General features: G+C 46.6%; 3 protein-coding genes across 9 annotated transcripts; all 3 read left to right on the top strand.

Moving 5' to 3' along the window:
- The first annotated feature begins 99 nt into the window (after nucleotides 1-99).
- PIP4K2C (phosphatidylinositol-5-phosphate 4-kinase type 2 gamma) lies at nucleotides 100-8,307 on the top strand. Of its 4 annotated transcripts, none has more exons than XM_031941086.1 (10): nucleotides 100-486; nucleotides 1,593-1,690; nucleotides 2,071-2,167; nucleotides 2,396-2,539; nucleotides 3,819-3,965; nucleotides 4,173-4,211; nucleotides 5,047-5,160; nucleotides 5,570-5,837; nucleotides 6,173-6,276; nucleotides 6,539-8,307. In XM_031941086.1, exons 1-10 carry the CDS (start codon nucleotides 313-315, stop codon nucleotides 6,617-6,619), a joined length of 1,266 nt encoding a protein of 421 aa, XP_031796946.1. In that variant the 5' UTR covers nucleotides 100-312; the 3' UTR covers nucleotides 6,620-8,307. The 4 variants fall into 4 exon arrangements, with proteins under 4 accessions (XP_031796946.1, XP_031796949.1, XP_031796947.1 ...); XM_031941089.1 differs by lacking the exon at nucleotides 100-486 and adding an exon at nucleotides 534-629; XM_031941087.1 differs by lacking the exon at nucleotides 100-486 and adding an exon at nucleotides 639-771.
- A 2,857-nt stretch (nucleotides 8,308-11,164) lies between these two features.
- Nucleotides 11,165-16,663, top strand: DTX3 (deltex E3 ubiquitin ligase 3). 3 transcript variants are annotated; one of them, XM_031941081.1, is made up of 6 exons: nucleotides 11,165-11,231; nucleotides 11,909-11,991; nucleotides 12,589-12,659; nucleotides 13,441-14,189; nucleotides 15,134-15,351; nucleotides 15,867-16,663. In XM_031941081.1, the coding sequence occupies exons 2-6, from the start codon at nucleotides 11,963-11,965 to the stop codon at nucleotides 15,940-15,942; spliced, it is 1,143 nt and encodes a 380-aa protein (XP_031796941.1). In that variant the 5' UTR covers nucleotides 11,165-11,231; nucleotides 11,909-11,962; the 3' UTR covers nucleotides 15,943-16,663. The 3 variants fall into 3 exon arrangements, with proteins under 3 accessions (XP_031796941.1, XP_031796942.1, XP_031796940.1); XM_031941082.1 differs by lacking the exon at nucleotides 15,134-15,351; XM_031941080.1 differs by lacking the exon at nucleotides 15,867-16,663 and having other exon boundaries at nucleotides 15,134-15,860.
- A 261-nt stretch (nucleotides 16,664-16,924) lies between these two features.
- On the top strand, nucleotides 16,925-25,292 carry ARHGEF25 (Rho guanine nucleotide exchange factor 25). 2 transcript variants are annotated; one of them, XM_023505374.2, is made up of 16 exons: nucleotides 16,925-17,138; nucleotides 17,399-17,513; nucleotides 20,032-20,246; nucleotides 20,390-20,485; nucleotides 20,579-20,670; nucleotides 20,877-20,943; nucleotides 21,181-21,284; nucleotides 21,479-21,548; nucleotides 21,657-21,746; nucleotides 21,827-21,919; nucleotides 22,108-22,158; nucleotides 22,364-22,441; nucleotides 22,717-22,917; nucleotides 23,154-23,334; nucleotides 23,678-23,886; nucleotides 24,615-25,292. In XM_023505374.2, the coding sequence occupies exons 1-16, from the start codon at nucleotides 17,040-17,042 to the stop codon at nucleotides 24,681-24,683; spliced, it is 1,830 nt and encodes a 609-aa protein (XP_023361142.1). In that variant the 5' UTR covers nucleotides 16,925-17,039; the 3' UTR covers nucleotides 24,684-25,292. The 2 variants fall into 2 exon arrangements, with proteins under 2 accessions (XP_023361142.1, XP_031796939.1); XM_031941079.1 differs by lacking the exons at nucleotides 16,925-17,138; nucleotides 17,399-17,513 and adding an exon at nucleotides 18,318-18,999.
- The last annotated feature ends 436 nt before the right edge of the window (nucleotides 25,293-25,728 follow it).

Below are 25,728 nucleotides of genomic sequence, written 5' to 3'. Positions count from 1 at the left end.
CCCCCCCTCGGACTCAGCGCGGCGCCGCCGCGAAGACCCCAACGCCGGCCCTGCCCTTGGCCTCCCCCTCCCCAGCCGGTGCGCGCGCACGCTCCAGGTGAGAGGATGACACGGCCGCGTCGCGGGAGGGAGTGCTGTACCCCGGCTCCGCGCCGGCGCATTCCCAACTTCGTATCCCGAGCCCGCCCCACCTCCCGCCGGTCCCCCCGTCACGTGACGGCGCTGCAGGTGAGCAGCACTTCCGGAGGCGGGCGCTAGCATCGCGGCTCCTAGCTTAGGCTCTGGCTCCGACAGGTTCGCAGGGGTCAGGCCATGGCGTCCTCCTCCGCCTCGTCGGCCACCGTACAGCCGGCGGCCGGGGGCCCCGGACCAGGTTTCGGCTTTGCCTCCAAGACCAAGAAGAAGCATTTCGTGCAGCAGAAGGTGAAGGTATTCCGGGCCGCCGACCCGCTTGTGGGCGTGTTCCTGTGGGGCGTCGCCCACTCGGTGAGACTCTGCCCCCTCCGTCCTTCCCCTCCCCCTTCCGGGCTGCGCCCTGGAGTCCCCCCTCCCGAGGGCGCTGCTGCCGTCGCCCTCCGGGGCCTCGCGTCCCTTCCCCCACCCCCCTTCCTCCGGGCTTGATCCACCAGGTTTCTGTGTGGAGGGACCCCGGGCGGAGGGCGACGGGGACTGGCTGGGGAGGGGCCGGGCCGGTGGCTCGGCGCGTTGGAGCTCCTCTCCTTCCTGCTGTGTCGCCCCGGGTCTGGATCCCGGAGCCTCTGGCTTGTCTGGGTGCGCTCCAGGCGTCCTGAGTCACCTCGCTCAGTGTGTCGGGAGGTGCACTCCCTCCTCCCTTTGCAGCCTGGTTTCCAGCTTAGCCCTAACTCTCTTAACAGCTTCCGCGGCTGCAGCGAGGGAACTTTGGGGGCGGGGTGGGTCAGCGTGCTTTTTTTTTTTTTTTGCTTACACCTTCCAAGATTAGGGAGTGGGGGTGGGGCCCCTTCTACACAGAATTAGGTCAGAGCAGGTAGGACTAAGGAGACAAATGTGTAAATATATTTTTAAATTATTTATAGCCTCCCCCTACAACATCCTGCTCTGTACTTTTATTTACTGTTTCTATGTTCTGGACATTAGGTCTGTTGGGTAAAGTGGTCACTGTCATTAGGAATTGTTTATAGTTACTAGATCTTTCTCCCTTCCTTCTGCTTTTTCCTTGAGGGCTTCCTTAGATCTCAAACTAAAATGACTGATTTAAAAATTAGAGCACATAGCTATTTGCCTTCAATGTCTTGAGACTGCTGTATATTTTTTCTTTAGAATTTTTCACAGCTTTAAAAATAAACATGAGAAACTTAGAGGGTTTGCCTGATAAAATGATTACGTGTTATGGGCATGATGTCACATGGAATGGATTTGTTGAGGGGTTCAAGTAAAATTTGCCTACTTTTGTTTTTAAGCAGTATGAGGTAACAGATTTTGTTTTCTCTCTCTGTTAAGACACTTAGGTTTTTTTTTTGTTTTTTAAGGAATAAGGTTTAATTTGCTGGCTTTCCTCTATCCCGAGCCATTTTTATTGCCACTTACTGTTTCCATGTTTGATTTTTCATTAGATCAATGAGCTTAGCCAGGTCCCACCCCCTGTAATGCTGCTTCCAGATGACTTTAAGGCAAGCTCCAAGATCAAAGTCAACAATCACCTCTTCCACCGGTAAGTGAGATATCTTTCTTCTTTCCTCTTATGTATGTATGTTGAGAGGAGGGTGAGTCTTTACCTCTTTCATGAGTCAGAAATATTTAAAACTTCAAAAGAGAGTCCTAAGAGTTAAAATCTTAGACTAATAGAATCTTAGCTTTGGAAGAAATCTACTCATAAGGGTTTACCTGGAAGAAACATTTAGTGATATTCTTTTTTGATTTGTGCAAGTCCACCAGTAGCAAATGACAAATCATCAGTCTGGTACTTAGAGTCCTTCTTATGTTAACTTAGTTAACAGTGGGCTCACTGCTGATCTCAGGTTGACTAACTTACCTGGTATGTGGCATATGCTACTGTTAAGATGAGTGTTCACCCCTCAACCCATACTCCAGGGAGAACCTGCCTAGTCACTTCAAGTTCAAGGAGTATTGTCCCCAGGTCTTCAGGAACCTTCGAGATCGATTCGGTATTGATGACCAGGACTACCAGGTAAGGTATCCCTAGTGGGGTGAAGTTGATTTTTCTTACCCAGCAAATGAAAGGAGGGGAGCATGGGTCTTTGAAAACAAATTTGGTTCTAAATTTGATATGTTATCTTCTATTCTCTCCCTTGGGCTGGGTGTTTCTTCTACTGCTATGTGTTTTCAGTTGATCATTTTTCTTTCTTTTTGTAGTGAAAGAGTAATCTCCATCTCTGACCCCTGTTATATTTCTCAGGTCTCTCTTACCCGAAGTCCCCCAAGTGAGAGTGAAGGCAGCGATGGTCGATTCCTTGTTTCCTATGATCGGACTCTGGTCATCAAAGAGGTTTCCAGTGAGGACATTGCTGACATGCATAGCAATCTTTCTAACTACCATCAGGTTAGACCTTCAAATTTCATTTCAGCATTCCTCTTCACAAATGTCTGCCTTACTGTGGCCTCAAAAGACTATCCTATCTTTTCCTTCTCTAAATAGATCAATTAAAAAAAAATGCAGACAGGTATAGACTGTAGACAGGTGGTACTGTGGATTGGGTGTCAGGTTTGGAGTTGGGAAGACTAATCTTTCTGAGTTAAAATCTGGTCTCAGAAACTTATTAGCTGTGTGATCCTGAGCAGTCACTTACTTTACTTTGGTTTCCTTATCTGTAAAATCAGCTGGAGAAGGAAATGGTAGGCTACTCCAGTGTCTTTGCTAAAGAAATCCCACATAATTGAAAAATTGCTCAGCAACAACATGTGTTATTACAAAATATATATTAGCATAATGAAGAACAAGAATTGTGGCTATGTTTCCTTTCCTCTGGGAGCTTACAGCTTAAGATACATGGCATTAGACATAAGATGTAGCACATTATAGGCTGTAGATTAATTTAGGATCAATCAGTAAAATAGTAACATCCAATATCTGTCAGTGGTAAGGGGGTATGGAAGATACTACTATGGTTGTTTATGGTACAGAATTAGTATAGGAAAGCAATCTACCCTCCAAAGATCAGTTAGGAATCAGGCAGTGATTAACTTTTTTTTTTGACCCATGGAGCATATTCTGTAGGTGTCAAAAACATTTTATCCATCTTGGTTCTGTTTGCCGCCAATGAAAAACCTGGAAAAAAAAAAGAAGAATCCAAAAAGTGCTACTTCCAAGAAAGCACAAATATCTTAATTCTAAAATCAAAAGAATAGGTTCTATCCTTTGTGAATCCTAAATCAATTTGTTGATGAGTTCCATTGTTCTAAATTAAAGTGTTTAGGCTGGTTTAAGAGATCTGAGTTATAGATCTCACTGTCAATCAACTGGGAAAATCTAGCAAATCCCTTATCCAGTTTATTCAGTTGTAACATATGAATAATATATCTGATTGGCTTCTATTACAGAATTGTTTGATAAGATAAGTGTTAACATTTAAATAAAAGGTGTTAAATGGAAATAATTGAATTTCAAGAGCAGTAGGAATGATTAGGGGCATTTCTGGGAGGCTTGATCCCTATGATTCCCTTTCTTCTGACCACAGCCAAGTTTCAGGTTAGGTTTTTTTCTCTCCTTAACCTAGAACCATAGTGAATGGATTCCTTTTGCTGAGTGTTTCCCAGGTACACCTGACTGTTCTTCTCTGTTTTTTTTCTCCATCTCAATGATCTGTGGTCTTCGATCCCAGTATATAGTCAAATGCCATGGCAGCACACTTCTCCCTCAGTTCCTGGGAATGTACCGGGTGAGCGTTGACAATGAAGACAGCTACATGCTCGTAATGCGCAACATGTTCAGCCATCGGCTCCCTGTGCATAGGAAGTATGACCTCAAGGTAAGGGGGTGAGGAGGATAAAGAGAGTCAGGAAGGGAACTGGAAGAAGAGCTAGAAGATCCATCCTGTAAAAGAGGCAGTGTCAGTGAAGTGGTGAGGTTCACAACAGGCAATGTCCTCACCATTACTTTAGTTACTCCTTGACTATTTCTTTCTGGATTTTTGTTTGTTTGTTTTGTTTTGTTTTGTTTTGTTTTGTTTTTGCAGGGCTCCTTGGTATCCCGGGAAGCCAGTGACAAGGAAAAGGTAACATTGTTTTTTGGGGATAATGTCTGGGCATAAAAAGAATATCCATTTGTGCTAGAGAGGAAAGGAAAATGTCTTTTGTTAAAGTATCCTCATAAACTATACTGATTGTAAACTGGAAAGAAAGAGAATTCTCTGGAAAGGCTTATGTCCAATTAAAAAGTGGCTGTTTTTTTTTCATCAAAGCTCAGCTAGATAGGACTTCTCTACATGGGAAATGTTGGGGTTGGTACGAGAGCAAAAATCTCAGTCAGGGGAATAAATATGTTGATTCTCCTTTCTTTTGCATGACTTTCCTCAGTTTAAGAGAGAGGCTTTTGTTAAGAGAAGGGAGATGGGAGAGTAAAGGAGTGGATAGAGACTGGCTTGGAAGCCATAGACTCTATAATAAATTAGATGTAATTCTGGGGCTAGCAAAAGCTCCAGAAGGGAGTTGAGAGCAATCAGAGTCAAATACAAAACTTTAGGGACATATCATATTGTGTATTGATAAAGTAGAAAGTTTAGGATATAAAGTCCTGAAAGTTAAGATTCCTTTTCAATTTATTTTCATGTCAGTGTCAGGCATATAGTAGATGATCAGTCAATGCCTCTTGTATTTGATTAGCTATGAAGTTACTCTTAGGCTTTGGTAAGTTTTGTGCCTCGTTTTATGCTTTATGGTATCTTTGGGGAAAAGAACCAAGAAGAGGGGTAAGGACCTGGAAGAACTTTCCAGAAGAGTGAAAAGATGGAGCCCAAGATTAGGAGTAGAGGGTAAAATAGGGAGAGAGGTTTTCTGAGGTTGCATTGGAAAAAATTTATCATAATACATTATTCTCTCCATTCCTCTCAGGTTAAAGAATTACCCACACTGAAAGATATGGATTTTCTAAACAAGAACCAGAAGGTTTATATTGGTGAGGAAGAGAAGAAAGTATTTTTGGAAAAGTTAAAGAGAGACGTAGAGGTGAGGTTTGGTGGGATTAATTCTAAAATAATATCCTCTGAATCATTCCTCTACAGAGCATCTGTTTCTTCTAGTCGTAATATAAAGGAGCCTCTCTTCTTTGTCCCTGTCCATTAGGTTTAGGTTGATTTTAGAGAGTCAAGGACTTCCAGATTCTTAATGGGAGATCCCTCATAGCTCTGGTTGAAGGGGGAATAAGATAATAAGTATGAGTTGTGAAAACAGAACAGTTACTTTGAACTCTAAATTATGAAGGATTTGATTAGATGTAAGGTTGCCTCTGCCATTCATTCTCTTAGCCTCTGTCTCTTTTCCCTGGAGATAGCCAGATTCAGAGTGGGATGGAGGGGATTGAATCCTGGAAGGGAAGGAGTGGTCTGATATCTCTGATACATTGGTGGGCCTTCAGTTTCTGGTACAGCTGAAGATTATGGACTACAGCCTCCTACTGGGTATCCATGACATCGTTCGGGGGACAGAATCAGAGGAAGAAGGACCTGGAAAAGAGGAGGAACAGGAAGGAGAGGGGGACTGTGGTATGGCAGGGCCTCCTGGTCTGGTTGGCTCCTGTGGTACCTCCCCCGAGGGAATAGGAGGCTATATCCATGCTCACCGACCCTTAGGTCCTGGGGAGTTTGAGTCCTTCATTGATGTCTATGCCATCCGAAGTGCTGAAGGTAAGTAGGATGTTGAAAATAAGGGCTTTGGAGTTATTCGTAGTGGTTAGAAAAAAAATTTAAAGGAGACCCTCTCTCAAGGGGAAGAAAAGTCAGGGGAGAATGGTTCTACTAGAGAGTGGTACCCCTGAATTGGTCTGTATGCAGATTGGAAGAGATTTCAGAGGTCAACCAGTCTAATAGGAAGTCTTTCCACCCTATCTATGAAGTGTGTGAAGATGAGGCTAAAAATTGAATAAAATAATAACTGAATGAATGTTTTGGACAGGGCATGGAGTTGGGGAGTGGATTTCAGGATTATACTTTGCTTCTTACTACATTTCCTCATCTTTCAGGGGCTCCTCAGAAGGAGGTATATTTCATGGGTCTCATTGACATCCTCACCCAGTATGATGCCAAGAAGAAGGCAGCTCATGCAGCAAAGACTGTCAAGCATGGGGTGAGTATTTTTATATAGTAATTTATATAAAAATAGTAGATTTATATATTCTTCTGGTTCTCATTCTCACTCTAGGGCTCAGAAACAGTTATTGGGGGAAGGGCTTCAGTTTTTTGGGGAACCTTTTGTAATGACCACAGATAGGACAGAGGAATTAAAGAAATGAATGTGGAAATCAGGAAGGGTTTGGGGTTTGGGGCTGAATGAGCAGTCCATCCCCGATCCACTCTCAACCCTCTCTTTCTCAATTCTCTTTCCACAGGCTGGTGCAGAGATCTCTACTGTCCATCCTGATCAATATGCTAAGCGGTTCCTAGATTTCATCACCAACATCTTTGCTTAGGAGCCTGCCTGGCCATCTGTGCCATCTCCCATAGACTTGGGTGGCAGAGGAAGGAGTGACAGGGCTGTAGGAGGAAGACTAAAGGAGTTAGGGATGTCCTCTTCCTTCACTAAGTCCAAGTTGCCTCTCCCCACTCCCAGAGTGATGTCTTCCCTGCTTCTTGTCTTAACCACACCACCCCCAAAGTCAACTTCATTAGGGTTTTACTGAGGACTTTTTTTTTTTCTCTCTCTCTCCCAAGTGCCTTGATCTTTGTGAAATGTCATGTTATTTTTGTAAATTAGGATGACTTGAATTGTTTGGGGAGGGGGAGGGGGTGGCAGGCATCTTCTGACTCTGGCAGGCCCAGTGACTCTGGCCCTAGAAGTTGTTCTAACCTGGAAAGCTTGAGTTTGAACTTTGCTGTTTAACTTTCTTGGGGGCAAAGGGGCTTGCTCTTCACTCTTCCAACATGCCCCATGTACTGGGGGCAGATGTGAATGTGTAGAAGGTGTTGTAGCCAGTCTCACTTGTTGAAGCGGGGTGGAGGGTGGAAGATGCAGTCAGCAGGCTGGCTTCTCACTGGGTTGGGGTCTTGAGGGATTACGTACTTTGTCAGGGACTTTGAATGGTTCCCTAGCCCCTTCCTCATTGTTCTAGACACCTAAGTCTTGAAGTAGTCTCACTGTCTAGGCCTGACTTGGGGTCCATGTTTGGTTGCTGTGGCTGGATATCAGAGCCTCTGTCCCTACCTGGGACTGAGACCATTTCATCAGGTATTTAGATGGCTGATCTGAGAGACTGGAGTAAAGAAAGAGTCTAGAGCTAAAAGCTCAACTATATTTAGTATTACTTTATCTTTGTCTAGTTATTTCTGGGTATTGTTTCAGGGGAAGAGGAATTCTTCAACCTGGACCAAACCTGGTTATCTTTGGGGTGAACTGAACTCAGCATCATTCCTTTTCTCTCCCTTCAGCTTTGTCATCAGCGTACTCCCATTCAACCAGTCTTGTACTGTTAGATCTCCCAGAATAGGTGGCATCCCTATTCCCTATCTCCTGAGAGGAATCAGCCATAACTGCCTCCCTAAATCATATAGGAGTAGTATACCTAACTGAGCTTTGAGGAACATCAGAGGAATTTGAGCCAAGGGGAAAGGGAGTTTAGACTCACTTTGAGGTTGAGACAATCACTCCTACCTAGGTTTCTCCAGTATTGTCCAAGGTTATGAATCAATACAGTACTCCCTGTGTGGCTAGACTGTTCTGTCAATAAGAGGTAGCTCTGTGAATATTTTTCCCTACCTATTTCCTTGCTCCCACTTTTATTCTTCAGGAGGAGGAAATTGTGTGTGTGTGTGTGTGTGTATGTGTGTGTGTGAAATGGCTGCCTGATTTGTATGTGTGATGTGTGACCCATGACATCTGACTCCCTCTTATCCTCTCTCTGGGTGACTGGTTGAACTTAAACCTTTCCCCTTCTCTTTCTCCCGTTTAAATGCAATAAAACTTAGGACGCCAACAACTGCCTTTCTCTAGAAATTGGTTTTCTGACCATGTAACTGATACATCGGGGCAGTGTGGGTGTCTTTATTTGTTGCAAATTTTTTTTTTTTTTTGTTAAAAAAAAAAAATCTAAAATCTTGCATATTCCTATTCTTGCTGTCTCAATATAGAAGTAAATTATTAAACCTGACCTGCTCCCTCTTACTGCTCTTGTGTGTTTTTGAGATCCAGTGTGGCATAGGAGTTACTAGGTAAAATGAACTGATACTTCCATATTAATGAGTAGAATCCCATATTAAACAAGTGTAAATTTTTAGTCAAAGACAATTTAACTTCCTCATCTGTGAAATGACTATAAATGCCTTTAATAATTCACATGATCTATATGAAGGTAAGGGAATGTTATTCTATAAAAAGTGATAAACAAGATGATTTTAGAAAGGCATGGAAAGATTTATATGAACCGATGCTGAGCAAAACAAGCAGAACCGGGAATACATTATTCACAATAAATACAATGTTCAATGATTAGCAAAAAAAAGCAAAAATAGTTCACAAGGCTGTTAAAGGTATCAAATGAGATTAAAATGCTTTAGAAACCTTAAAGTGGTATGGAAAGTTATATATTGTTACTATTAGGATTCATTATAAGGAAGAGCAGAAAGCTAAAAGGTTTGGAAGCAAAACTGGTGTCCCAAATAATATCTCTTGAAGGTAGGCTGTAATGATCAATGAAAGAAAATAGACACTTTTCTATGGTAGAAGCAGGGTGGGGGGAGGGAGGGAAAGAAAAGAGTAAGAGTTGGTGGGGTTTTTTGTTTTGCCTTGGGAATATAATCGTTTTAGATTGTAACTGGATGGGGGAAATGTTGGAAGTATTTCTTGATTATGAAAACTTTGAGGTGCCAGATACAGAATATGGAGGTTAATCTCCTCTGGGATCTGGATTTCTTGGAACACACAGACCTTCAATAAAATGCATGTGTCCTTTCAGTAAAGAAGCTGAGTAAGAAACAAATGTCAATATTTTCCCCCAAAACTTCTTGGGAAGAAATCTTCTGGCTTCAGGAGAGAGTGGGTGAGGGGAAGGGATACAGCTAGGTCCTGGGAAAGCATGCTGGAGAAAGATCAGGCATCCAGTTCCTAGGGTGGGAAGAGTGGATTGACAGTACTCCACCAACAGCCCCTTGGGATTTTCAAAAGCCTCTTTATTAAATTCCTTGTTGGCCACTGGGGGAAGAAAGTTTAAAAAAAAAAAAAAAAAAAGGAAATATCTTGTAGATGAGGCTGTAGGATGGAAAAGGAGTACAAAGTTTTAATCTGGAAAGCAGCAGTTTGGGGTTATTCTGCGTATTTGAAGAGAAGTATCCGAAAGGCCGAGCAGTAAATTCAAGTGGTACTTGAATCCTTTTTCAAGGCACCTTGATTCATTTTATTTCCTCATTTTCCCTCTGTTAAACTGTGAGCAAAAGAATTTGGGAAAAAAAAAACAAAACTCTGGCTTTGGCTTCTGTAGAGGGATTGGGGTTAGAGTTATTGGAAAGAACTTCAATTTGAGAACAATACAAGGTTATTTTAAGAGTCAGGTATAATGGGGAAAGTGCTGAACTCAGCATCTGGAGACCTGAACTTCAATTCTCAAGTAAATGCCTACTAGCTGAATGGCTCTGGAAGTCTGTTCCCTGAGCAGAGAACAATTTAATATAAAGAAAATTAACTGAAAGACTTAAGAATTCTGATCAAAACAATGACCCACCATGATTACCGAGGACTCATGATGAAATGAGATTTTGTTTTTGTTTTTGTTTTTTTTTTGCTTTCTCAATGGTGGGAGGGGAGAGAGGGAAAGAGGTAGGAGAGCTCAGATCTCTTGATAAAAGTAAAATTTAATTTTTAAAATAAATAGAAAAGTTACTGAAATTGAGAAGTTCTGAGCCTTAGGCTTTTTTCAAAAGTACAAGAGGAATAATTACCATCTACCTCGAATAATGGATATGAGCAAAACTATAAAACCTTTTTCAAGTGCTATAGAAATGGGGCTGAGGGGTGTATTATTATCCTCTTTATCCATTCCACATTACTGTCTTAGTTCCCTTCTGGCATGAACACTAAAAATGGGTAAATAAAGGGTGTTTCCTCCTCACACAATCTCATAGGATCATAGATTTAAAGTTGAAAGGCATCGGCCACAGCCCCACCTATTCATTTTGCTCATAAAGAACTGAGCCCCAGAGAAGTCAAATACCTTTTCTTAGGCCCTTACGTCGTGGCATATTTTTAATATTCAGTCAGCGTTCCTTCATCTCCCTTTTCTGCCTATGGTTCCATCTGCAATTAATACTGAAAGCGGCAAATGGTTAAAAAAAACAAAACAAAACAAAAATACCAAACAAACAGGGTGGCTTCCTCCACCCGATCTGAAATCTAGGCTAGAGAGCTGGCAGGCATCTTTGAGACCATTTAACCCGAATTCCTCATTTTACCAATGAAATCCAAGGGATTCGCTCTGGATCAACTAGGAAGTATCTTAGATGGCATTTGAACCTAGGCCATGCCGTTTCCAAGGACATCCCTTCGGCCAAAAAAGCTGAGGTTGCCCGGTCTCCTCCAACACCCACCGGCAGCTGAGCAATTTATTGGGAAAGAAAAAGATGAGGATGGTAGAGGGCGGGGTAAGGTGACGAAGGTGATGGGGAGAGGGACAGGTGAACTGGGTGGGGGGGAAGGTGAGGGGAGAGGAAATTGCTCCCTTATCTCTCAGCTAGTTTGCGGCTCCTTCCCTTATTTATTTACCCCACCTCCCAGCCCTGCCCTCGTTCCCTCCCCAGTAGCTCTCCCTCCCTCCCCCGCCCCCAGGAGCGTCCCCACGGGAAGAGGGTTGGGAAGGTGCAGGAAGGACGCTTTGGGATTGGAGATGGGGCCTGAGAGGCGGTGACTGTCGCCTCCGGCTTGGGGGAGGGGGCCGCTGTTCTCGGCCCCGCCTCCCCTCCTCCAGGACCCCCCCCTTCCTAACCTCCCTTCCCTCTTCTTCATCCGACTGGCTCCGGAAGTCTGGGTTGCTAAGGTCCGGACCGTCATCCCAGCAACAGCCTCAGTCATGTGACCGGCGATGGCGGCGCTGACGGGAGGTAGGTGAGCCCGGCGCCCCCCCCTCCCCCCAGCGCCCCCCGGGCGCGAGCTCGCGCCCCTCGGACCCAACTCCCTGGAGCCCGGGGACCCTCACCCTTGCCCACCCTCTGCGCCCGCTCCACAGCCGGGCGTCTTCCTTTCTGTTGCGGGAAGAATGGGGAGAAAGGATGTTGGGGAGGTGCTGCGGGGCCTCCACGGGGCCTGCCAGCTGCGGGGTCGGGGAGGGGAGCCCCGGTCGTGTGGGCGCGCGCGTGAGTGCCCGTGTGTATCCATCTGTGTGTGCACCGCCGGAATCGGGGCCCGGCCTAGCTGGGGATGGAGGGTACGGGAAATGGTCTGTGGGGACTCAGGGATATGGGCCCACTCCAGACACCTTCATTGACCCCGCCCCAGTCTGGAGGTGGGACTGGCCTGGGGTAGGTCGCGGACCCCCGGACCCTGCCCACCCCCTCACCCAACTTCCTCAGCTGAGTAAGCGCTCTCTGTTGCCCTCCACTGAGAAGGGATCCAAGGCTAAGCCCTGGCCAGAGACAGCCTCGGAACCAGGAGGGGGGATCGGAAGGGGTGGGGGTGGGGGGGAGACCCGAGCCAGGGCATCCTTCCCTCCCAGCAAAGAGAGTCACTGACCTACCCCCATTTAAACTTAACCCTGAGCTCTGACCTGTTCTCTTCCTAGATGGATGAGTGATGGAGACCAGAGGAAGTAAATAAAACATGTGAGGACTAAGGGATGCCTCAGTTTCTAGGAACCAGAACCATGTATGAATATTCCCCATGCATGATAGTATATATAGATGGAGAGGTGACATATCTGGTCTTAAACTAGTATGAGTGAACTATGGATTTTTTAATTTTTAATTTTTTGGTTGTAGAGTCTGCTGCCACTTTGTCCAAATCTACAGCCAGCAAGCAGGAGTGATTAAGGTTAGACCTTAGGGAGGATTCGCAGGCCATGGGGGTAACAATTTGGGAATCGTGGGGAATAGTGGAGAGAGGGAAAATAGAGAGGAAATTCTTGCCTTTATGAACTGAGTCAGGGGGAGGGACTATAGCTAAGACTATTGGTTTAGATCAAACTTTTGAGGGTTTTCCAATTCTAATCAATTATTTCTTCCTTTTCTCTCTTCTTACCTTTTCACTGTAGACTTAAGGGCTTAGTGTTAGGGATGAAAAGAGGTTTGAAGTTTGAATATTGAATTTTCAGTCTTCACAAAACTTTTGGACAGGGTTGAATACCAAGGGTCTGGGAAGAGGAAGGGAGAAGTCTTGTGCTATTGGTTTGTGGAAGGGAGGGGAGAGAAAGGGAGGGACAGAGAAGGCCACCATTTGCCTTATAACCTTATTGTTCTCACTCAGAGTTGAGGCCAAAGTCCAGCTGAGTGTGGAACTTCTGGGATTCCTCCTGCCACCATCCATGGGCTCTCCAGGTACCAGTCCTCCAAGTAACCTGCTGCCTACCCATCCCTCATTGTTCCCATCTCCAGGGATCTTGTTTTAAATGCTTTCAGTAACCTTGACTCTAGAAATCCCGATTCTTCCACTCCCAGATGCATAGGGTCTCTGAATTAGGATGTATCCAAGAAAATTCCCTCATTTCCTTCCCAGCAATGGACAGAGAGGTTCACCACCATCACCACTAGGCCATATATTTCTAGCCCTTAAGTAGGGACACAGAGAGAGAGATGGAAAGCCAATTCTGGATGTGCCAGTCCGGAAGCCTCCCTGCCAGGGCACATGACTTCCCTCTGGACAGGGAAGGAGGTAATCAGTGTAACTATGGGGAAAGTTCACTGAGTCCCAGATTTGGATGTTTGATTTAAATGGTAATAAATCAATTGGACTTCCTACCCTGAAAGACTGCCCTGTAACCCTTATGGGAGGGGAAACCAGGAAGAGATACTATGCTGTAGGGGTGATATTGAATAAAAATGAGGCAGCCATTATACTTTGAAGCAATTTGCCCTACCTTGCAATATAATCTTTCATCTTAGTCTTTATTGGGAGAACTTTGAATGGAGTACACTAAGGTGAAAGGGATGCTGGACTTGAAAAGTAAAATAAGATATGTAATTTTTTGGTGAGAGGTGGTAGTAGGTGGGCTTTGAAATGGGGCTGATGCTGACCTAAGGTGGGTAGTGGGGATTGAGAGTGGAGGCACTGGTGGTTGGCAAATAGACCCTATCCTGAAGCCCCTTCATCCTGGGGCAGTGTCGTTCGTCCTGTCCAGGATGGCGGCCTGTGGGGGCAGCTGCAAGAACAAAGTGACAGTCTCAAAGCCAGTGTGGGACTTCCTGAGCAAGGAAACACCAGGGCGACTGGCCCGGCTTCGGGATGAACATCGAATATCCATCCTCATCGATGGAGAGACATCGGACATCTATGTTCTCCAGCTTGCTCCCCAGGGCCCTCACCCGGCTCCTCCCAATAGCCTCTACCTAGCCAGAAAGGCTCTCAAGGGGCTGCTGAAGGAGGCAGAGAAGGAGCTGAAGAAGGCACAGAGGCAGGGGGAGTTGATGGGCTGCCTGTCCTTGGGGGGTGGGGGTGAGCAGCCAGAGCTGCACCGCCCAGGGCCCCCTCCTCTCCGAGCTGCTCCATTACTGCCCCCAGGGGCCAGAGCCCCCTTACCTCCTCCACCCCCTTTGCCCCCACCTCCTCCACCCCGCCTACGAGAGGAGGCGGAAGAGCAGGAGAGCACTTGTCCCATTTGCTTGGGGGAGATACAGAATGCCAAGACACTGGAAAAGTGCCGACACTCATTCTGTGAAGGCTGCATTACCCGGGCACTTCAGGTGAAGAAGGCCTGCCCCATGTGTGGTCGTTTCTATGGGCAGCTGGTGGGCAACCAACCCCAGAATGGGCGAATGCTGGTCTCCAAGGATGCCAGCCTCCTGCTGCCTAGCTATGAGAAATATGGAACCATTGTCATCCAGTATGTCTTCCCACCTGGTGTCCAAGGGGTAAGAAGATCACTCTCTTTTTTCCCTTTTTGACCTCTCCCAAGCTGATTTGACTCACCCTTCCTTCATAACAATGGGGAAAAGAAATGGCCGATGATTTAAGATATTGAATATGTTTGGCTTTAGTGTTTTCATAAGTTATGACCTTTTCATTGTTGTCTAGGGGTGGGGGGATGTCTTACAAACCAGCTCCCCTTTTTTCTCCCCTACTCCCAGCACACATAAATGTCCATTAAGTATAAGGAAAGGAACTAGCTAATACTGACATGATGAATCTGGAAGTGTTCACTAGTGCAGAAATTGCTACAGAGGTGAATTGTTGGTAAGGGATGGGGGACGTTTGGTCAGGTGAGGACTCCTCAGAAAGGAATCCCCAAATTTTAGAGGGCTACAAGTAAAGTGGAATAATTAATTTGTTGTAATTACTAGAAAGAGGAAAGCTATCGGGATACAGTAGGAACAGGAGTGATGGGTAAGGGTCCAGAAGTCATCCTTAGAACCTCATTGTTAGAGAGTAATACCTAAAGTGAATGTGAACGGTCTGGAATGCTGAAAGAGATAAGAAATAAAGTCCTTGGTAGGAGGTTGAATACAGGAGAAAAAGGCTGGGAGTTGACTTAATGCCTAAAGTTCTCACCTTTTTGGATTACAGACCCCTCTTTAATCCAACTAAAAACCAATCAAAAGGAAAATTATGTCCAGTTGAAGTGTGGGTGGTTAGTTAGATAGTAGGAAAAATTTTTCAAATATAAGAATTGTTGATGGGACCAGCCCTCTGATGGATGACTAGGGTATCTCCTTTCCTAGAAATCTTTCAGCACATTCCCCTATGTGTGAACTGGGAGCACACCAACAGAGGGATGACCAGGATGACTGTTAGTCATCAGCAAGGGCCTTTAGGCTGTCCATCCACTGACTGCCCCACCACTCCCCCATCCTCCCAGGCCGAGCACCCAAACCCTGGCGTTCGGTATCCTGGCACCACACGGGTGGCCTACCTCCCAGACTGCCCCGAGGGCAACAAGGTGCTGACTCTGTTCCGAAAGGCTTTTGACCAGCGTCTCACCTTCACCATTGGCACTTCCATGACCACGGGGAGACCAAATGTCATCACTTGGAACGACATCCACCACAAGACCAGCTGCACTGGGGGACCCCAGCTGTGCGACATCCCTCCAATTTCCCCCTCTCTCCTGATCCCCTTTGCCACTGTGCGGCCCTCAACCCTTGTCCTGGGAACCTTCCCAAATATGTAGTTCTCCCATACCTGCCCCTTGGCCCTTTCCCTTGCTATATTTAACTTAGCTCTCCTTTAGCTTCACAACATGTTTCCCTCCCCTAATCCCAGATTCCCCACCCTGTTCCTCATCCCTTATCCCCATTAGACAAATCTCCTTTTTTTAAAAACTTCTCCATGCCTCTTCTACACGCACGCATACACACACACACACATACACACACACACACACAGAGCCTAGTCCTTGGGGTACTCACCTTGGTCCATATAACTAAGCAGAATTGGACCTATCCTTCACTGGGATATGAGACAACCTGAACAGAGGGAAGGGGGAGGAGGAGGCATGGTCTGGTATTTTTAGAGGGTAAACAGGAAGGGGAGGGCATGGGGACTAAAGGAATAATACATTTAACATTCTTCTTCCATCTATTTGTTTCTAGGTTTGGGTACCCGGATCCCACCTACCTGACCAGGGTGCAAGAGGAACTGAGAGCCAAGGGCATAACAGATGATTAAAGGATATTCCCTTCTTTTGCCCCCTCTCCCCAAACACCCTCCCCTATGGAGGGTTCATTACCTCCTCCACCCTGTCAACTGATGTCTCTAGTCTCTCCATCTTATCTCCAGTACGTAGGAGGTTTTTATGTTTTGGAGGGAGCCTTGGATAGGAGGGTACAGCCTCCTGATTCTTCTGTCCCCCACTTCCACCATGTACTTCAGTGTGATGTGACCCTCATCCCTACCCCTACTCGGATCTCACCATTTGTTTGGGGTTAACTTACAAGATTTATATCCATGCTTTTCCCTCTCTCTTCCCTCTCCCCTCCCATGTACATACCCTGAACCCACTGCCCCATGTACTCATACCCCATCCCATCCACTTTGGATTTTTCTGAAATACGCTCCTTAGAAGACTTCCCCCCAAAAGGACTGAGGGGTGTCTCTTTACCTCCCAACTCCAAACACACACACACACACACACACACACACAAAACTGTACTTGGCAATGAACTCTGGGTGTGTGTAACTGAAGGGAGGGACTGGGGGCCGATACAACACCCCCACACCAAATGGAGCCTGCTCTGTGTATTCATCAAGCCCCCCTACACACTCATCTTGTCCCCTTTTTGTGTCTGTCTTTATGTCAGTCTTTCTCCCCCATTCCTCTACCTTTACCCAGTTTGGAACTGCCACCAGACTAGCTTTTGATTTAATAAAAATAAAATATGCAACACAACTTTGGATGGGCAGTGGAGAGGAGGGTTCCTGAATAGGGATGTTCTGGGGAATGAAGGAAATCAAGAACCCCTGGATCCTTTACCAACTCCTCTAGACTTTTGGAGAATTGAGGGAATAAGGTTGACCGATTGATCCCTAACACATTGGAGCACTTTGGTCTGTATTTTTACTTTTTTGTAGTGGGTGGGGGTGGGATTTGGGGGAAAGAGGCAATCCTACTAGTCCTGCTGGGGTTTGAGTTGGGGTGGGAGTGGGGCGGAGCTCGAGGATTGGGGGAGGATTCAAGCAGCAGCCGCTTCACTGACACAGCGCCTCAGGGCCCCTAGGCTCGGTGTCCCCTCCGTCCTGAGCTACGAACACGGTCTAAATTCAGCATGAAGCCCCCAGACCGCCCCATTTCGGGCCGTACTGACCGGATGCTGGGGGCTATGGGAGGCATGCTGCGCGCATGCGCCTTGCCCGAGCCTGAGGGGGTAAGGAAAGGGGACTTTGGGGGCTTGGGTTAAGGGTAACGGGACCAAAGGCTGCACACACCGCGTCTCATCCTCCCAAACAGCTGATAGTCGCAGTCACTGGTGAAACCTTATAGAAGTAGTAAGGTCCAAAGGGATGGAATCTGCCCCGAATCTAGCCCAGCCACATATTGATCGCTCCTTGTCACAGTCAGGGAAAGGGGGTGTCAGGGCTAGATGTAGGCGAATTGGGGTTCCTCACTGACCCTCTGTCCTTGCAGCTCCCCAAAAGGAGCCTCCTCAGGCTGGGGGAAAGGGAAACGGAGCCTAAAAGTACGACATGGGGTAAAGGAGGGGAGGTGGAAGCTGAGGCCTCCGCACCGACTCGGGAACTTGGTAAGAAGCTGGATTTAGGTCGGGGTAAAACAGTTTAGAGAGGTACTCCGCGCTAAGTGGTGAATTCGAACAATATTCCTTGCTTATTTACATAATGTTTTGCATCTTATTTGCATTTTAATTGCACAGACTACCCCACATTTTCATGTCTTCTTGTCCGACCTCTCTCCTATCCAGCCTCAAAACCCCTAGCCAGGCGGAGTAGCCGCCCCTATGCCCCACCCCTGGTCCCCCGCCAGCCCAGGGCTCTAGAACTTCTCCTTAATTGGTGATTAGCCGCTGCTGGAGTCCTGGGTACTGAAAGGAAGGGAGGGGGAGAGTTAGAGGGAGAGGGGCGGGCACCTGAATAGAGCGTTTATACACACGCAGCCCGCTCGAGAGAACCTGTCTACGTCTTAACCTCCCAGAATTAAGAGTCTGGGTAGAGGATGACACTTCTTTCCATCCCCACGTTTATTTCCACTTACTGACCCCACCCCTCCTTCCCTCCCTTCACTTCACACCCACACATCATCTGAAGCTTTATCTATCCACCGGACTCCCGCTCTTCGCCCTGAAGTTCTCGGGGAGGGGGGGGGGGGGAGGGAGAGGAGAATAGCGGGCACCGACCCAGTCACGAAAATCCCCCAACATCGGCCCTCTGAAGATAGAGAAGGAAGGAGGGGGGAGAACGAGGGAGAGCAGGAGGCGAGGCAGTGGAGGGAGGGATGGAGAAGCTGGGGACATAGAGTTCCAACTTGAGGGAAGCAGTGGGGGGGGGGGGAAGAGGGGAATTGGGGCGGGAATTGGGGATTCACTGGAGGTGGGAATGGAGTGGAAGAGGGCGGAGCTAGGACCAGACAGACTCCTCCTCTCGGCTGCAAAGAGGCTCGGCCTGCAATTCAGCTCGCAGCTCGGCCCAGACCCGGCTCAGCGCCAGTATCTTCCCAACGCTGCCACCCCCGCATATCCTCCCCCCAACCCCAACCCAGAGACTTTTCCCCCCACCCCATCTTCCACGCACCCATCCTACTCTCTCGGCCCACCTCCCAACCCCAAGCGACCCCAGAGACAGAGCTGGAGCTGCAGCCGCATCCCGGCACAGGCCCCACCCGGACTGGACATTTGGACGCACGGACCCCGGGACTGATAGGGCTCCGGAGCTCCTCTTCACCCGACTCCGCATTCCAGACCTATGCTGTCCCTTCCCCAGATCCCTTGTCCCTCCTTCAGATAAGACTTCTAGCCACCCTTAGACATCCCCGCAGTAATCCTTTCCCTCCCCCCTCTCCCAGCCCAGCTCTGGGTGGGAGGGAGGGGGGTGTGCGCCCGGAGCCGTTCCCGCCCCGCCCCCCGTGATTCCCTCTGCATGGCCGGCCCGGGTGGGGGGTCTGGGGGGGCCCCGAAGCCATGCGGGAGGATCACCGGGGGGGTCGTTGTGCCTGTCCCCACGTGATCCGCAAAGTGCTGGCAAAATGCGGCTGCTGTTTCTCCCGGGGGGGTCGCGGTGAGTGTGGGACTCAGCATTTGGGGGGGGGGAATCTTGAAAGGGGAGAGCTAATTAATGTGTATGTGGGAGGGGAACCTGGAAGCCAGGGTCCTTTTCTCCCCTTACCCTATAACTAGAGACTGTCAGTACATCTCCCAGAAAAGTAGAGTTTGAAGATAATCTCAAGCTCTATATATTTTGATTCCAAATTTTAAAAAACTCAGGGAAGAGGCAAGGAGGGGTCGGTGTCTGTTTTTGTGGGTCTCTGAGACATGGTGGATAGGAGAGAAACACCCTGTTCAAGTTTCTTCTAGGCCCTGTACAATTCTTCTCACTATTTCCCCCCCTTTTTCCCCCGAAAAAAGCATTCAGTCAAACTCAAAACTATGCTGTCTCGAATGTGACTCAGGTCTGGGTAGAGACAAGCGGATGAAGAAAAAATCTAGTTTTATATCTGATCATATAATCTGATGAACTAGTGACAGATCTCCCACCATATTAAGCTTCCTTTCTTGCCCTCCTCTGTCTATTGTAGTAACTGCTTTTTTTTGGGGGGGGGGTAATGAGAGAGTACAGAAATTATTTCTTTTTATAGCAAGGAGGGGAGTCATTCCAGGGGTGGCAGATGGTTCTTAGCTCTGTTCCCCACCCCTGTTTCCCAGGGAATGGTCTGTATCCATTATGGAGGGCAGATGGCCACCCCCAGATCTTATTTCCAGTTGATGGTTTGTCCCCCCTACATCCATAAACCATGCCAAACTGAAAATGTGTGGGAACCCCACATATTCCTGGGGCTCTAGAAGTGGGGAACAAAGTGTCTGAATGTTCTCCTGGATGTTTCTGTTCCTTGAATTGGGGAGGGGAAGTCACTATATTTACCTCCCCTTTTTCCCCTTTGTGAAAACCAATAAAAAATTTTTATTCCTATACAACTCAAATGGAGACAGTAGGTTTTTGGGCACTGGGGAAAGAATTGGCTAATGTTCTCTGATTTCTCCTAGAAGTCCTAACTAAGCTTTCCATGTATTGTTTCCACTTCCATTCTGCCAGAGTCATATTCCATTGCTGGCAGTGAAGGCAGTGTCTCTGCTTCTGTTGCCTCTGTCCTGGCCCCCACTTCTGTTCCTAGCTCTGGATTCAGCTCTGGTCCCTGTTCCCCTGGACCCCCAGGGCCTGTCAGTAGCTTGAGGCGGTGGTTGGACCACTCTAGACACTGCCTCAGTGTGGAAACTGAAACAGACAATGACCAGACAGGATCATGTCAGGTGAGCAAGAAGAGTCAGCTGGGAACATTGAATATGAGGCAACATCAAATATTGAGCAGAGGGCAAGGGCTAGAGGGTCACTGTTAGGAAAGGGAACATATTTGTTATAGCTGATCTGTATCTATCTGCTCTCTGATCCCCAGGGATGGATTCGGGAGTCAACACTAGCGTCAGGGGAGGAACTACCAGAACTGACCTTACTGACCACTTTATTGGAAGGACCTGGAGGCAAAACCCAGGTATCAGGAAAAGGGTATTAAGGTGGATGCTGAAGCAGAGTCAAAGTTTCCTGATCATCCTGTTGAGAGCCATTCCTTTCCTTACTCCTTCAGGAAAGTACAACTTCCCAGCCCCCTGAGGAGACTCCCTCTCAGACTACAGAAAGTGAGGAAGAAAAAAATAAGAGGGCTTTGGACAGGAGTATGTAAGTGCCATTTTTGTACTTCAAATGATGACCAAATGGATCCTCTTTAAGCATTTAGAGAGAACCTCCCACAGGCATTGCCTTGGACATAGCGAGATCTCCACTCTCACTTTATGGAGAGGAATCACTAAGTCTCAGAAAGGGGTGGTTGTTGAGTGAAGAGAGTCCATTGACTCGCTGAGATGGTTGTTTTCCTACTTTCCTAGGTTTGTCTTGAGTGAACTGGTGGAAACAGAGAAAATGTACGTGGAGGACTTGGGGCAGATTGTGGAGGTAATTTCCTCTCCCCACCCATACCCCCTACTCTTACCATCCAACCCCTGCATAGCTGCCATTCCTTCTGTCTAGAGCTGGAAATCTCTACACTAGTTTCCAAAAGATGCATGGGTCTTTTTTCTAGGACTAGACTTCTCCCTGTTTCCACTCCTTCATGCAGGGTCCTTTCAGTGGCACCTTTCTTAATAGCATTTTCTTGTCCTACTTATACCTCACATTCTGCTCTCCCACCAGGGCTACATGGCAACCATGACAGCTCAGGGCATCCCTGAAAATCTTCGAGGTCGGGACAGGATTGTGTTTGGGAATATCCAGCAAATCTACGAATGGCACAGAGAGTGAGAATGTTGGCATCAAGGGTTTGGGGAGTGGAGGAAAATAGAAGAGCAAAAGGGGAGTGTTAAAAAGGGGCACAACAAAAATGAAGGAGAGGAAAAATCAAATAGATCAAAGAAATCATAAAATTTGGGTTGGGAAGATCAAATAGACCCTATTCTGAACTTCCTTCCCATTTACTTGGCCATACCTCTAGTTACTTCCTTCAAGAACTACAGAAATGTCTTCAGGATCCTGATTGGCTGGCTCAGCTCTTCATTAAGCATGTAAGATGATTGTATCTACTGGACCTCAATTTGGGGGGTGGATTAAGTCTCTATAAATGTTAACATAAGAGGATTGATCTCAGACATGATTTCCCCAAACTTCTACAGGAGAGGAGACTACACATGTATGTTATTTACTGCCAGAACAAACCAAAGTCTGAGCATGTCATGTCTGAATTTGGAGATAGCTACTTTGAGGTCAGTGTTTAAGAGTTACTGGTGGGCCAGGGTCCAACATAGGATCCCAACTAAGTTCTGTCTCCTGGCCTCTCTCTCAGGAACTCCGTCAGCAGCTTGGTCACCGTCTTCAACTTAATGACCTTCTCATCAAACCTGTCCAGCGAATCATGCAGTACCAGCTGCTACTTAAGGTCAGAGCCTCTTGCCCACATGGACCTACCTACTCTCCCTTCACACCATCTGACAGGCCTTCCTTCTAGATCTCCTCACATTCTACCCAGCTTGTCCTTCCTTCAGGCTCTCTCACAGGGTGTCTGGGAAATCTGGAAATCAGGATCACAGCCTCAGAACCTTTCTCTGTTTCTTCTACATATTTCAGGATTTCCTCAAATATTATAGTAAAGCCAAGAAGAATACTGAAGAGCTTGAGGTAAGGAGACCTCTCATCCTCTTCTAACTATAATCAGTCCTCTCTACTTTCCAGATCTCAGTAGACCAATTCCATTCCCTTTGGGAAGGGTTAGTTTGGAGAGAGAATACTTTAGGAAAATTAGTTAAATAAAGAAGCAAGGATAGAAGGGAACTGGTAGAATTTGTCTCACCCTCTACTTTCTCTCCAATTTTTCCTGTCCCAGAGAGCAGTAGAAGTCATGTGCTTTGTGCCGAAGCGCTGCAATGACATGATGAGTCTGGGGCGACTTCGAGGCTTTGAGGTATGGGAAAAGAGGTGGAATCGTTGAAGAATTTTGTATGTTGTTGGACCCTCCAGCATGGAACAGCCTGGTGATCTCTGTGGAAAGAGTTATATCCCTACATTAGACCCCGAGTTTGATGTGAAGGAGGGGGCAGGAGAGCAGGAAGCTCCCATGAAGCAGTGCTGGCAGAGGTTTCTAGTCCACTCCCTTTCTCCGTCCTCTCCCTTTTTGACCACAATCCTCACCTTCTAATCTTGTAATTATGATCATGATTGTTTTCCTTTTGATCTTAGGGCAAGTTGACCACCCAGGGGAAGCTTCTGGGTCAGGACACCTTCTGGGTTACAGAACCTGAAGCTGGGGGGCTGCTCCCTGCCCGGGGTCGAGAGAGACGCGTCTTCCTCTTTGAGCAAATCATCATCTTCAGCGAGGCCCTAGGGGGAGGGGTCAGGGGTGGGACACAACCTGGATATGTCTATAAGAACAGTATCAAGGTGAGGAGAGTGGGTTGGGATATCTTGGACTTGGGAGCTCTAGGTTGGTGGAAGAGACTCTGGAGCTGGTAAAGAGTGGGAGGGATGCTGAGAATGGATCTCCAGATTCTGGGTTCATTAGAGACTATGTGAGGGCATGGAACAGGATCAGTTTTAGAAAATAGGACTTGGGAGGTTGGGGAAACTCTAGAAATAATCTGAATTGTTTTCCTTCCTATCCATATGCACTGCTTCAGGTCAGCTGTCTGGGCCTAGAGAAGAACACTCAGGGGGATCCCTGCCGGTTCACCCTGACTTCAAGAGGGCCAGAGGGTGGTGTCCAGCGCTATATTCTACAGGCTTCAGATCCAGCAATCAGTGAGGTCTGGACTCGGCAAATAGCCCAGATCCTGGAAAGTCAGAGGAACTTCCTCAATGGTAAGAGATCCCCACAACCACCTTGGGCATTCTTGGGTTTTCCAACCTAAAAATTCCCTGATAATCTCTGATCTCTAACTCCTGATCCTGATGACTGACTTCTATACACCTCCAGTTTCTGACCTTGTGATGCAAATTACAAAATCAAGTTGATTATAAAACTCAGACTTTCACATGGACCTTCCATTTAGCTCCTGGAGGAGCCAACATCACTAATGAATGGAGTTTTGCAAACCTTGCTATGCTATATAAGTGTGAATTTTTGTTTTGGACAGCAGAGATCCCAGGGAAGGGCCCCAGTATGACTTCCAATCCATCTTCCTTGTTCCTCTTCCTATCCCAGCACTGCAGTCACCGATTGAATACCAGCGACGGGAGAGCCAGACTAACAGCTTGGGAAGGATAGGAGGGTCTGTGGGGGGAAGCCCTGGACGAATCCGGCTTGGGGACCGAGCCCCAGTCAGCATACATACACCCATCAATGCCTCCCTTCCTTCCCTGTTGCTGCCCCCAGTGGGGGTAGCTGAACGCTCCCTGCCTCAGAATGAACAGGTATGGGTGATGGGGTGTGGGAAAAATTGAGATTGATCCTTAGGAGAGGGAGAGTTGGGAAGAGAAACAATATGGGAAGCTGCAGAGTATAGTGGGAAACACACTGGACCTAGAATCCTGGCTTGCTGAGTTGTTTCTTCACTTGTAAAATTGGAATAATAATACTGACACTTAGGCCGTGAGCTCTTTGAGAGTGGGGATTGTTTTTGATTTTGTATCCCCATTGCTTAGTACTGCCTGACACAGTAGATGCTTAATTAATGCCAGTTGACTGACTGACTTTACCAATCTCAAAAAGATTACTGTAAGAACTAAAAGAAACAATGGGTATGAATTTTTAAAATCATAAAGTGCTCTATAGCTCCCATCTTTTATCATATGAGAATATGAGAAGTAATTTTCCCTTTCCTCTTTGTCTATATGAATCTCTTTCCCCCCATTCCTGTCCAGCATTTTTCTCTTCCCTTTCTAATCTTTTTTTTCCAAGTCAAGTCAATAAGCATTTGACTTAATGTTAAGCTACCCTCCCTCAATTATCTGACTGGTAGGGGTTAGAGATTGCCATTCAAAGCACTACTAAATCTACAACACCTAATAGGAGGAATCTGTGAGGCCAGAGAAGTTTAGAGTCAGGAGGTGAAAATAAGGGCCAGTGATTTCTGATAAATTTTTGAATTTTTTACCTTTTGACTTTCATCTCTCTTCTGGACTTTATTAACTCTTCTCAGGTCTTTCCTGCACCTGAAGCTCCTGTCTGCCAGGCCAGGTTGGCCAAGCTGGATGAAGATGAGCTATGACTGGTGACCTCTGCACCTTTTGGTGATGGATAACTTGCCACTGAGTTTGTGATGGATGAAGCCCTTTCCTGAGCATTGTCTTTGAACTAATACCTCCCCTCAGCCCTTCAACCGAATTGAAAGGACTGGGTTGGGAGTGGATGGAACTGATGGGAATGGTGTCAAGTTTAAGAAAGATTTGTAGTACACATTGTTTCTCCACTGGGGATACAGATTATCTCACTTTCCTCCATATATAATGTATCACTCAAACCCCAAGAAAGGAAGAAGTATGGGTGGGTGGATAAAGGGGCAGGGGATAGAATGTATTGATTTATTTTGATTTGTCTGTTTCCTAAAAATAAAGATTTTGCTCTATCATTGAGGATAGAGGGAGTGAGAAAGTAATACAAGAGTGAAGTTACTAGAATCATTTGGGATGGCTCTGGGGATACAGATTCTCTCACTTTCCTTCATATGTAATGTACCACTCAAGCCCCAAGAAAGGAAGAAATATAGGTGGGTAGATAAAGGGGCAGGGGATAGAATGTATTGATTTATTTTGATTTGTCTGTTTCCTGAAAATAAAGATTTTGCTCTGTCACTGAGGATGAGGGACTGAGGAAGAAATACAGGAGTGAAGTTATTAGAATCATTTGGAGTGACTCTGGAAATGGCGAAGGGGCAGTTTGGTTGGAATCATTGGGCTTTCGTGTGAACGTCTCATCCCACACATGTGAACTAATTGATCATTAGGAATCCTAAAGATTGAATGCTAAAATCTTATTATCTCCTGAACCTTCTCTTTTTCACCCCTTTACCTGCTACATTGTAAATTCCAAACCCATGTGATCATCCCCATTACATCTTTTCCTTTCCTTCCCATTCTCAACTAGTTAAAAAACCAAACCAAACCCAATAACCCACCATCCAGAGGCTAAAGAGACAAAATCCTAAATATACCTTTTTTAGACTGAGCTTTTCACCACCATCATAGGAGAATCTTGAGGGGAAAGCCCTCTTTCCCTTCCTCTGAAGTCTTCATTAAGTAATCACCCAGCTCCCA

Source organism: Sarcophilus harrisii, chromosome 5 (genome assembly GCF_902635505.1).
Source record: "Sarcophilus harrisii chromosome 5, mSarHar1.11, whole genome shotgun sequence".
Lineage (NCBI taxonomy): Eukaryota > Metazoa > Chordata > Mammalia > Dasyuromorphia > Dasyuridae > Sarcophilus > Sarcophilus harrisii.
This window is presented reverse-complemented; position numbering and strand designations above follow the sequence as displayed.